The 12937-nt window shown below is 37.9% G+C and overlaps 1 protein-coding gene across 3 annotated transcripts in view; it reads right to left on the reverse strand.

The window, feature by feature from the left end:
* The window catches only part of LOC127697757 (contactin-associated protein like 5-3), an 826357-nt gene that overhangs the window by 197828 nt on the left and 615592 nt on the right, over nt 1-12937 (reverse strand). For 2 of the 3 annotated variants that reach the window (XM_052201047.1, XM_052201046.1), the window contains exon 14: nt 9230-9386. In XM_052201047.1, the coding sequence (XP_052057007.1) occupies nt 9230-9386 (157 nt within the window). Of the gene's footprint in view, nt 1-1674; nt 1679-9229; nt 9387-12937 lie in introns of all 3 variants that reach the window. The other variant, XM_052201048.1, reaches the window with a different exon arrangement.

Consider the following 12937-nt stretch of genomic DNA (forward strand, 5'->3'; position numbering starts at 1 on the left):
GGGAAGTTTTCTTCCATAATTTTATTGAAGATATTTGCTGGCCCTTTAAGCTGTAAATCTTCACTCTCATCTATGCCTATAATCCTTAGGTTTGGTCTTCTCATTGTGTCCTGGATTTCCTGGATATTTTGGGTTACAAGCTTTTTGCCTTTTGCATTTTCTTTAACTGTTGAGTCCATGGTTTCTATGGTATCTTCAGTGTCTGAGATTCTTTCTTCTATCTCTTGTATTCTGTTGTTGATATTTGCATCTATGTCCACTGATTTCTTCCCAAGGCTTTCTATCTCCAAAGTTGTCTCCCTTTGAGTTTTCTTAGTTGTTTCTACTTCTGATTTTAGATCCTGGATTGTTTTGCTTAGCTCCTTAGCTTGCTTGTTTGTGTAATTCTTTAAGAGATTTTTGTGTTTCCTCTTTCATGACCTCAGCCTGTTGACCAAAGTTCTCCCGTATTTCTTTAAGTGTTTTTTGTGTTTCCTCATTATTGGCTTTTGCATTCTCCTGGATTTCTTTCAATGATTTTTGTGTTTCCCTTGCAAGGGCTTCTAACTTTTGATCCATTTTCTCTTGAATTTCTTTAAGTATGTCCTTCATGTGTTCCTGTACCAGCAACATGACCAGTGATTTTAGGTCCAAATCTTGTTTTATTGGTGTGATGGGGTATCCAGGACATGCTGGTAAAGGAGAATTGGGTTCAGATGTTGCCATATTGTCTTGATTTCTTTTAGTGATGTTCCTGCGTCTGCCTTTTGCCATCTAGTTCTCACTGGTGTTCGTTGGTGTTGTCAATGCTGGACTCACCAGTGCAAGCTGCCCCTTCCCAGGTGGCCTCTGGTGCACAGCTTACCTCCTGCACTGCCTGGAGACAGGGTGTTGTTGTCCAGGCTGTTCAGACCCTGAAGCAGACACCTGAAGGATCCTGCTGGGGCCCGCCAAATCCACTGGAGCACACGGACTTGGAGATGTGGTGTCGCTGCTCAGGCTGATCTGGATCCAGAAGCGTAGAGGTCGGAGGGTTACTGCCAGAGGCCTCAGGACTGAAGCCTAAGCTCTGTGCCATAGGGAACGAGCTGGCTGTGAGCTCCCAGACTGCCTCTGGGCGCACACCAGGTCCCCCGTACTTCCTGGAGACCGAGTGCTGTGGCCCAGGCTGTTCAGATCCCATAGCAGGTGCCTGAAGGCTCCTGCTGGGGCCTGCTGGATTCACCAGAGCACACTGACCTCTCCAGCTGGCCGCCCGGAAGCCCCACCTCCCTCTTTCAGGTCCTGGAGATGTGGCGCTGCTGCTCACACCGATCTGGATCCGGAAGCGGGGAGGAGAGGGCTAATATCTAATATATACAGAGAACTCAAGAAGGTAGAAACTAGAGAACCAAATAACCCCATTAAAAAGTGGGGTACCGAACTATACAAAGATTTTTCACATGAAGAACTTTGAAGGGCTGAGAAACACCTTAAGAAATGTTCAACATCATTAATCATTAGGGAAATGCAAATCAAAACAACCCTGAAATTTCATCTCACAGCAGTCAGAATGGCTAAGGTCAAAAACTCAGGAGACAGCAGGTGCTTGTGAAAATGTGGAGGAAGAGGAACACTCCTCCACTGCTGGTGGGATTGTAAGATGATGCAACCACTTTGGAAATCAGTCTGGCGGCTCCTCAGAAAACTGGGCATGACACTTCTGGATGACCCAGCTATACCACTTCTGGGCATATACCTAGAGGATTCCCCAGCATGTAATAAGGACACAGCTCCACTATGTTCATAGCAGCCCTATTTGTAGTAGCCAGAAGCTGGAAACAACTCAAGTGTCCCTCAACAGAGGAATGGATATAAAAAATGTGGTATATTTACACAATGGAGTACTATTCAGCAATTAAAAACAATGAATTCATGAAATTCGTAGACAAATGGATGGAGCTGGAGAACATCATACTAAGTGAGGTAACCCAGTCTCAAAAGATCAGTCATGGTATGCACTCACTGATAAGTGGTTAATAACCTAGAAACTTGGAATACCCAAGAAATTATCCACATATTAAAATGATGTCCAAAAAGAACATAGGAGTGGCCCCTTGTTCTGGAAAGACTCAATGCAACACTATAGGGGAATACCAGAGCAGGGAAGTGGGAAGGAGTTAATGGAGGAACAGGGGAAGCAAAGAGGGCCTATAGGACTTGCGGGGAGTGGGGACGCAGAAAATGGGAAATCATTTGAATTGTAAATAAAGAATACATCGAATAAAAAAAGAAATATTTAATATATATACACATGGAATGCAATCATTGATAAGTGGATATTAATTAGCCCTGAAGTTCTGAATACTGAAGATATAATTAGCATATCAAATGATTCCCATGAAGGAGGAAGAAGAGGGCCCTAATCCTAGAAAGGATTGATCCAGCATTGTAGGGGAGTAACAGGACAGAGAAAAGGGAGGGGGAAAGATAGGAGAATGGATGGAGAGAAGAGGCCTTATGGGACATATGGGGGGTGGGGGGAACTGGGAAAGGGGAAAACTTTGGAATGTAAACAAAGAATATAGAAAATTAAAAAAAAGAAATACATGAAACTATGATACTGTAAAAAGTAAAAATAATTTTTCACATGGAACAGATACATGAAAATTCAAAGTGCTAGTGAAGTAAAATTTTGTCTTTATTCATTTATTCTGAAAACTTTGAATATCTTATAATAAAGGTGTTTTGATTTAAAAATAAATCCTAACATTCAGCAAATTAATTAACTTTATGTATTTTTGTTAATTGTGGAAGATCAAGATTTAGAACAGTAATGGAGTTTGTTGAGTAGACAAGGGAGACAAAGGGAACACTGTTTAGATTCATGTCTGATTGTGAGCTACAGATAGCAGTAATCCAGTGTTATTTCTGATGTGCTTTCCACATTGTTTCTAAAGGCAGCGCTTACTCACAGCCTGCAACTTTCAGGTTTGGCTAAGCTCCACACATCACTAGTCCTTGGCATCTTATTGGTCTTGACAGCTTACAAATACTGAGAAACCCCTTTCTACACCTTCATTCCACATATGTGCGTGTGTAATGTTCATGAATACATCGGTCCATCAGTGTGCATGGATGCCTGTGAATGTGTGTACACATGTGAGCATAAACCAAAAGTAATCTTTGAATGTCATTTCTTTGGAACACTTCATTTGTCCCAGACTTTATCCTGTTTTCATTGATACAACATTTGAATTACAAGTGTGAATCATTAAGGCTGGCTTATTTTACCTGAGATCCCGAGATTAGACTCAGGTTCTCATGATTACTTATCATGTACTTTCCCAACTGATTTATCTCCTCAACCTCATCTTCGTTTCTTCTAAACATTAGAAAGATGTTTCATAGAGCAGAAGTGAGTCATAAGTTGCTCATATTTAGAATGTTTTCTCTCTATTGATGAAGATACAGCTATATCCTTGAATACATTTTCAGAAATGTTCTTTTATAATATTCATGGCAGAATACCAAATAATTCTACTATTTAGAGTTTCCTCAAATAATCATGTGAAAATTGGCTTTAAATTTCAATCATTGGTTATGAGTTCCCGCTATTCCTCCTTTCATATTTTCCTATTATCTCTTGAGTATGTAACACCATTCTACTCTCTCCATTTGAATACAATATTGTAGCAGAAACAGCAGAGCAATCATTATGTAAATGCTGGGGGCTGCACAGTCACAATAGCATCTGCAGCAGTAGGACATAATTGAGAACTGCCTGAGAGACCAAGAATTGGTGGTGAAGGCAATGCCAGCCAATCAGGAACTGCTAATTAGAAGAGATGCTTTCCAGGTCTCTTCTCTGAAAATTCCCTATCCATTTTGACATGTAAATAAAGAAAATATCCAGTTTAAAAAGAAAAAAAATATTGAGAAATATATAATCATATATAATTATGTGAAATTTGATAAATGCAACACTATAGTTATTAAATAAAAACTTATTACAGTAACAACAAAAAAAAAAGAAGAGATGCTTTCTTGGGACCAACGCAGCACAGGTGGAGGGTATTTTAAAGGAGACAGTACCTGTGTTCAGATGAGCTTGCTGATGTACTTCTTACCTGTTCCCAGAGTGTGTGTCATTGAATCTCAGCTACCTCACCTCTATTCCCCAAGGACAGATAGGGTCTTATGAAAAGTAGTTCAGGGCATGGACAACACAGTATAAGACAGTTTTATTTTTTAAACATTTTAGGCCCAATCATGGACCTAAACAAGCTGTAGCAGTTGCCTCCAGGCTGTATTAGCTTACGTGTCAAATTAGAGAATAATATGGCAGGAAGGCTTGGGGAACTGCTTGGTGGTAAAGAGACTTTCCTGTTTCTCCCAAACCATCAAAGAAACAACAAGCAAGTTGAGAAGCAGCATAAGCACCCACACGCTGAGAGCAGAATTATCCAAGGGTAGACAGAAACAAACCATCATGAAACCATCTCTTTACTCACTGATTGAACAATGAAAGCACAGTGTACTCACAGCAGCATACTTCCCATCAACCAAAAGGACTTGTATGATGCCAATGCTAGTGAGTAACCACTCTGATAACCACTAAACCACTTAAAACCTTTGCCTAAGTGGTTCCAAAAAAAGGAAAATACCCAGAAAAGTAGATTATCTTAGAAACAGAACCTCTCAAACCATGCTGAAGGGTTAGGCGCATTGTTTTCCAACTGAAGCCAGACACTCAGTCCTCTACTATATATGGGCCAGAGGCCTTGGACCAGGCTGTATATGCTGCATAGTTGGTGTTTCAGTCTCTGGGATCTTCCAGTGGCCCAGGTTAGTTGGCCTTACAGATGGCCTTCGTATGGGATTGTCCTCCCCTTCAGCTCCTTCAATACTTCCATTAATTCCTCTATAGGGGTCCCGACTTCAGTTCAATGGTTGGATGTGAGTATCTGCATCTGTTCCAGTCAGTTCAGGACTTTTAACTGACAAAATTGTTTGGCATGTATAATGGATTAAGATGATGCATGAACACAACTTTCTTTTCCTACTAACTTTACACAATAGCAGAAATTGAGGCAATTTTAAAGAACAAATTTTTTGAAGACCCTAATGTTCACCAAGAGACTGGAGATAATAGTGGAAATATAATGATCTGAAACAAAATACAAGTAAATAAAAAAACAAAAACAAAAAAATCAAAAAGTGAAATATGTGCAAACCATGGTTACATCTGGATTAGCCATGAATACAGGGAAGGGTAAAACTGATACTCATGATTAAGGAGCACTTTCCCCAACATACTATGGATTCCTCTAAGACAAAGAAAATTTTACCTCCATTTTCTCTGCTTTTTTCTTGCCTGACTTACATAGAGTATTATTCTGTCAATACACTGAATATTAACAATAACACATGTAGTAAAACATACATTATGATATAGATATAGTATGACTTTTCAAGGAAAATCAATGTGGTCATCTTGGAGTAGATATCGTCTTAACTCCATAGCCAAGGCAACTGAGAGAGTAGAACAAATACAGAAGTAGTCAGGACTATGGTAATGACAATGGAGTAGTAGATACTCAATAGAAGAAGGGGAGATGGAAGTGTCAGAGTACCCTCACTTGGGACTCCAGACATTATTCCTTCGTTCCTTACTCCATCTGCAATTTATTTTGGAAGATGTCAGAGTATATACTATATGGAACTTCAACAGAAAGGGAGTCTTCAGGGTGCAGTTTCCATAAAATTATCATTCAGGATTGGGTAGAACTTTGAAGTGACAATTGTTTGAGTACCACTCCTGTTTCAATAACCCTTCACAACGCTATATAAATATATTCAATAAAGACACTAGTTAACTTACTGAGACATAGTGATGAAACTGTGTCATGGACCTGTCATTAACTCCCTATATGGGATAAATAAGTATTTGTTCACATCTCACTAGGAAAGTTAAACCAAATGACATCCTTCTGGAATGATGTGTCCTCCAAAACATTCACCACAGGATGCAACTCAATCTTTTTTTTTTTTTTTTTTTTTTTAACATAAGACTGAGTAATCAAAAACAATACTGAGAGCACACAGCAAACTGGGATGCTCTTTTTTTTTTAATTTTTTTTATTCAATATAATTTATTTACATTTCAAATGATTTCCCCTTTTCTAGCCCCCCACTCCTCGAAAGTACCGTAAGTCCCCTTCTCTTCCCCTGTCCTCCCACCCACCCCTTCCCACTTCCCCGTTCTGGTTTTGCCGAATACTGCTTCACTGAGTCTTTCCAGAACCAGGGGCCACTCCTCCTTTCTTCTTGTACCTCATTTGATGTGTGGATTATGTTTTGGGTATTCCAGTTTTCTAGGTTAATATCCACTTATTAGTGAGTGCATACCATGATTCACCTTTTGAGTCTGGGTTATCTCACTTAGTATGATGTTCTCTAGCTCCATCCATTTGCCTAAGAATTTCATGAATTCATTGTTTCTAGTGGCTGAATAGTACTCCATTGTGTAGATATACCACATTTTTTGCATCCACTCTTCTGTTGAGGGATACCTGGGTTCTTTCCAGCATCTGGCAATTATAAATAGGGCTGTTATGAACATAGTAGAGTATGTATCCTTATTACATGGTGGGGAATCCTCTGGGTTTATGCCCAGGAGTGGTATAGCAGGATCTTCTGGAAGTGAGGTGCCCAGTTTTCGGAGGAACCGCCAGACTGCTTTCCAGAGTGGTTGTACTAATTTGCAACCCCACCAGCAGTGGAGGAGTGTCCCTATTTCTCCACACCCTCTCCAACACCTGCTGTCTCCTGAATTTTTAATCTTAGCCATTCTGACTGGTGTAAGATGAAATCTCAGGGTTGTTTTGATTGATGCAACTAACTCTTAAGCTACCAGTGAAGTGTAGAATAGTTAACTCCAGATGTATGCCTGTATTCCATCAGGAGGAATAGAATGTCTATATCTCTTCTCCCTTACACTTTGCACTGAGTTGTTCTTCCTAAACTCTCAATGGTGAAGTAAGACACCTAATAAGGAAATGTCATCTCCTTTCATTAGACACAGTATATTGGCTGTTGTAGTTTAAATAAGAATGACCCAATAGGATCTGATATTGCAAAACTTGTTTGCCAGTTGATTATGCTGTATGAAGAGGTTTATGAGATGTGTGATTGCTGGAAGTGTGTCACTAGGGGCAAGATGTGAACTTTCAGAAGTTCATCTCATTCCCTGTTTGCTGACTATGCTTCCTGCTTGCAGATTAGAATGGGAGTGCTCATATTTGGTCTTTAAATAACATGCCTGCCTGCTACTGTGATGGTGATAGCACATAACCCTCTGGAACTATAAACATGAATCCCCCTTTCACTAAGATAATCATGGTCTTTAATCACAGCTTTAGAGACTAAATTAAGACAGTTGTCGAACCAGACCTATATATAAACCTTGGGTAACCATAAATGGTTTCTTAACCAGAATGTTGGTCAATATCATATATATATATATATCTTATATATATATATAAGAAATGTAGAGAATTTTAAATTATGGCCTAATCTATATAGTACTAAAAGTGCTGGCAAGTGCGGCAAAAATACCTGTTAGTCAAATGATTGTTGTGCATACATGAGATCCAGAGTTTTATATCCAACACAAGTAAATATAAATGAGGATAACAATATGTGATTATAATCCCATTGTCCTATGTAAGCAGAGAAAAATAGTTCCCTAAGGATCACTGGCCATCTGGCCTGGTTAGATTATTGAACTTCTGAAAAATACAGCTCAGACAGCACTTGAGAAATAGCTCTGATATTGACCTCAGTTTTTATATACTCAGTTGTTTGTGTGCATGTACATCTGCACACATACAAGTTTGTTGGCACAGGAGGAATTGAAGTAAAGGCATTTTGATAAGTTCGTGCAAGCATTGAATAGGTGATTAAGTTAAATCAAATCCTAGGTAGTTCAGAGGTTAGTGAATTAATGATCAGATCTATAAAGGGAGATTTGAATAGGTGATATTATCAATGGACCATTTGGAGAAGAAAATGCAGGAGGACTTCATACTGAATAAGTGAGGTATAGTTATTATCCCATCACTACTGTGTAATCAACAAACCCCTGGGAATTGTACACTGAAAAGATACGGGACAGTGTGCCTCTGAGATAAAATATAAAGAGGAAGAAACATTCCATTTACAATGTCCTCTTCATCATTTGATTTTGATTGTGTGTCAGCATCTTTAATAGTGTAGCATAAAGTAAAGTGAAGGTGTTTCTGAGCCTATAAACTTGAAATACGTTCTATTATCAGACACAGTGAGTAGACTTGTCACTCAAGTTCACTAGTGAATCTGAGAGCCTGGGATCAGAGAATTTCTCTCTTTCCCTCTCTTCACCATCCATTAAATAATTACCTAAAAACATTCTCACAATTATACAAAGCTTGAAAATGACAATTAGACATCCTCTTATCCTCACGATTCTTAACCTAATAGGATCTAGTTGTCTATATTGGGTTATTTGAAGGGGGAAGACCACTTCAAATGTGAGCAATACTATTTTCTGGGCTAGAGTTGTAGACTGAATTAAAAGGATAAAATAAATTCACATCCATTTTCAGCATTCTCTCTGCTTCCTGCCTGTAAGTACAATGTGATTCCCCTGCCTCAAGCTCCTACCATCATGCCTTTCCCACATACACACACACACACACACACACACATACACAGGAGAGGTGTGGTAAGAAACTGAAAAATCTACTAAAAGGCAAATCTCATTCCTTGTTTAGAATGGAATCATTGCATTCCTTGCTTAGAATGAAAAGTTTAGCATGCAAGGAGTTGTTGGCACAAATATCACTATTACTCTACAACATAAAAGAGATATTCTTTCTTTTTATTTTTTGCATATGAGTATCTTCCTAATATATACATGAACCATGTGCATGCAATTTATGCCATAAGAAGCACTAGATCTTTTTGAATTAGGGCAGTTTTCACCCAACATATTGCTGCTAATAAACAAATACAGCTTCTTTTGAAGAGCACCCACTGCTCTTAATTGATGAGCCATCTCTCAGGTTTCCAGGCCTTTTTGGTCTTTTTTTGATCATTTGTTTTGTTTTGTTTTTCATACAGTTCTAATTATCACTGAATTTAGTATGTGCTGCTTTCTCTCTTTATAACAGTTATGTATATGAATTGAAATTTTCTACCACTGTAGGAAAATTGAATTCCTCCTTACCATTTATCTGTGCCAGCATCACAATTGCAAAAATGTCGACTGTCCATGCAACTCTCCTCTAGCCCACATCCACACTGCTGGACTCCAGGAACAGAACCTCCCCAATAAGGGTGTTTTTCATTGGACCTCCCAATCCACCAAGTGAGTGGGATTTCATCTGAAAGAGAAGGTATTTATAAGTCATGAATGCAATCTGAAAGTCTACAGTGGAGTTCACAATAGTGTGTGTGTGTGTGTGTGTGTGTGTGTGTGTGTGTGTGTATACATAACAAGTTTCTCTTCCTGTCTCTGTCCCTCTCTTTTCCATATTTTCTGGATTCCAACTTTCCTTTATTTCAAGCCTCTACATATTTTAATATATACTCTTATGCATTCATGCATGTAAAAAGATATTTTTATTAAAAGAACATAGTTAAAGCATTAAGAGTCAAGAACATAAACTCAAATGTATAAAACATTAGATGATATTGCAACTGATTTAGCTGGATCAGCTTGCGATAAGGGTAAACATACTTTATTTTTATATGTAGCAATGCGAAATATTCAGTTTAAATGCGGCATTAAAGAATTATTGTCTGTATTTTGGGCAGAGTAACAGGATATTTTCATTTTATAACATCCCTCCCTTCAAATTATTTAAAAGTTAATTTAAGTGGTTCAATGACATATGTGTTTTTTAAAACTAGTCATGTTTGAGGGCTATTGTACAGAACAGCCAGTGGAATTAAAAAAAAAAAAAAACCTGAAAATTCATGATCACTGCCTCAAAGAAATAATAAAATTTGAATCTTCTTTGAAGACAAAGATGGTCTACACATAGAGATGAATTTACATATCTAACACAAAAAGTGGAAACATTACAATGAGGTCAAAACTAGAAAAAACAATTTTATGTGCTACCCTTTTGAGCCAGGGAAAATATTCTTAAATTATATTTCGTTGAGACAAAAGGAAAAAAGAATAACAAGCTTGGGCTCTTGATGCCTTTATTATCTTTCTGTTGTCTTTAATGATTATGAGTATTGCACTAGTTAGCAGCTTCTATTCAGAAAATAACAGTATAATCCAAAGAAGCGACAGTACAGATATGAGGCACCTGGACAGCATTAGTTGAGTAATAAACCTTCCTTGGTAATAGCTGTCATGTTATTGTTTGGCATAGTCTAGGCACTTAAAATGCAAATATTTTTGGTTCTTTTACTAATTTGAAAGATTTAAAATTATCCAATAAGGCTAGGTGTATAGTAAAATTGGCATAGTGTGCTTTCCTTAGCATGTAAGAAACTCTGGGTTGGATTCCCAGCACCATAAACACAAACCAGGCAGGCATAGTGAACTAGTTCTGTAATCCACTCCCAGCACTAAAATGGGTGAGACAAGGTGATCAGGAATACACCATTGTCCTAAGCTATATAACAAGTCAGAGGACAGCCTGGGCTATAAGAGACACTGACTTAAATAAAGCAAACAATAATTATAAAGCAGTTGCAATTTTCTCTTTTTACTTTCTAATATGTGGGACTTTAAACCAGGCAAAAATTTGTTGTACAGGGAAATCCTTATTTTTCATGCACTCACTATCTACATATACAAAACACACATTTCCCCTGAATTATCCACACAGTTAAATCTCCCAGAACAATGGGAGGCAAACAGAGAGAAGACATTCAGAAGTCCAATACAGTAAAACATGTGAAAAATGAGGAAAGCTCTTTATGAAAAGCAGTTATTTTGAGGTGTTAATACCTGACAAGAGCTGGAAAAGTCCACCTTCATCTCACCATCACAGCTGCACTAAATTCTAAATTCCTTTAGAACTACTTTCCTGCTTAGAGTTCCCCATGTGGATGTCTGTTAATTAGTTCTCTTCCCTCAAAGCTATTACTAAATGACACAATCATCTCTGTCATCTCAAGTAACTCAGTCATCTTTAAAAGATTGAGATGAATTCCTCTTCTACCCCTGGCTAGACAAACCGTATTTTAGTGGCCTGAAATCTACATGTCGGGAGATCAGACACAATGGTGCTCCTATGGAATCCTAGTGTAGGGAGGTAGAGACAGATGGATGTCTAGGCTTCATTGCTAACTAGTCTAGACTATTGAGACTAGTCCAAACTAGTGAGAAAGAAAAATATGGTGGCTGGCACCTAGGAACAATATCCCAAAATTGTTCTCTTACATCCACATGTGCACAGAGAAAAAATAGCACCTTTGAGGCTGAGGGTTGTGTCTATGTGTGTGTGTGTGTGTGTGTGTGTGTGTGTTTGTGTGGGTGTGGGTGTGTTTGTGTGTGTGTGTGTGTGTTTAGAAGTAGGAAAAGGACAAGAAAAGTTTGAAAAGAATGAGTGTCAAGAAAGTGAAGAGAAGAAAAGAGAAAATGAGAGGAGGAAGAGGATATTAATCTATATAGCTAATTCTTCATGAAGTGTAAAATATTGTTTCTTGAATATAAACATTGCTGAAGATTAACATCACTTTTACTAACTGGTAAGACATACTATGCTGCATAAGTTTCACTTGATGACTATAAAGGGGCTAATTACAGAGGAATGTCTTAAAGAAAAAAGAAAACAAAATACATGTGTGCTTGCAAACATGTGTGTGGAAGTAGAGGCCAGAGATTGCAGTCCAGAGACCTCCTCAACCATGATCCACTCTTTTTTTTTTGAGATAGGATCACTTCTTGGGCTATGTACATTGCAGTTCAGTTAGACTAGTTGAATAGGAGGCTCCAGGGCCTCTTCTCACTATTCCCAACACTGGGACTACAGACACTCATGGCAATCCACACCATTTACATAACCACTTATAGATTTTTCATTTCCTTTTTCTGTTGATGTGGGTCTGAGGATTTTACTCGGTTCCTCATAAATTCAAAATAAACATTTAATCCTAGTTTATTGAATCATGGGTCAATAATGGTTGTCTTGATACAAAATGATGATGATGGTGATGATGATAATTAATAATTATAATCCAGGTAAAGTCATGGAGCAGCCATTTTGCACAATTAGGGTTTAAATAGAATTAGAAATGGAAATTTCTCTTGGATTTTGAATTGTCACAGTTTAATAACAGTGAACACACAGACATTCAATGATGTCTCCTGGAGAGCCAGAATAGTTTAGCTGCATTAGCACCTGGTGCACTTCAGACAACCTTACAAATAATACTAGCAAGGAGCTAGAGAGCCTGTGAAAGCAGAGATGCTGCTGGGCTGAGCTGTTGCTGCCACTATTGTGGCTGTTTTAACTAGTTTTAATTTTTGTCTCACATTTTCTTCAGAGAATATTCTTTCTCCATTTTTTATTTTTAGTAAAATATAATCAAATATCTCCTCATTTCCCTCCCATTTGTCAATCATTTCCATTGTTCCATTGCTCTAGTTTCTGCCTTTCACATTATTATTATTGGTATTATTATTATTATTAAATTTGTATGCATAAATATGTAAGTACAACTTGCTATGTGCATTTATTGTTACTTGCTTACATATGACTTCTGGGCTTATCATTTGCTATTGGAAAGTCAATTAAGGAGTTTATCAGAAAGACTAATTCCACCTTTCTCAGCAATCATTTGTTGCTGTAATTCTTTGTATATGAGTTGATCCTTATCACATTACCCCCTTCTACATCAACATAAATATTGATAATATCATTATTCATGCCTTGTTTGAGCATACATATTTTTGAGTGATTATGCA

This window comes from Apodemus sylvaticus, chromosome 12 (genome assembly GCF_947179515.1).
Source record: "Apodemus sylvaticus chromosome 12, mApoSyl1.1, whole genome shotgun sequence".
In the NCBI taxonomy this organism is placed as follows: Eukaryota; Metazoa; Chordata; class Mammalia; order Rodentia; family Muridae; genus Apodemus; species Apodemus sylvaticus.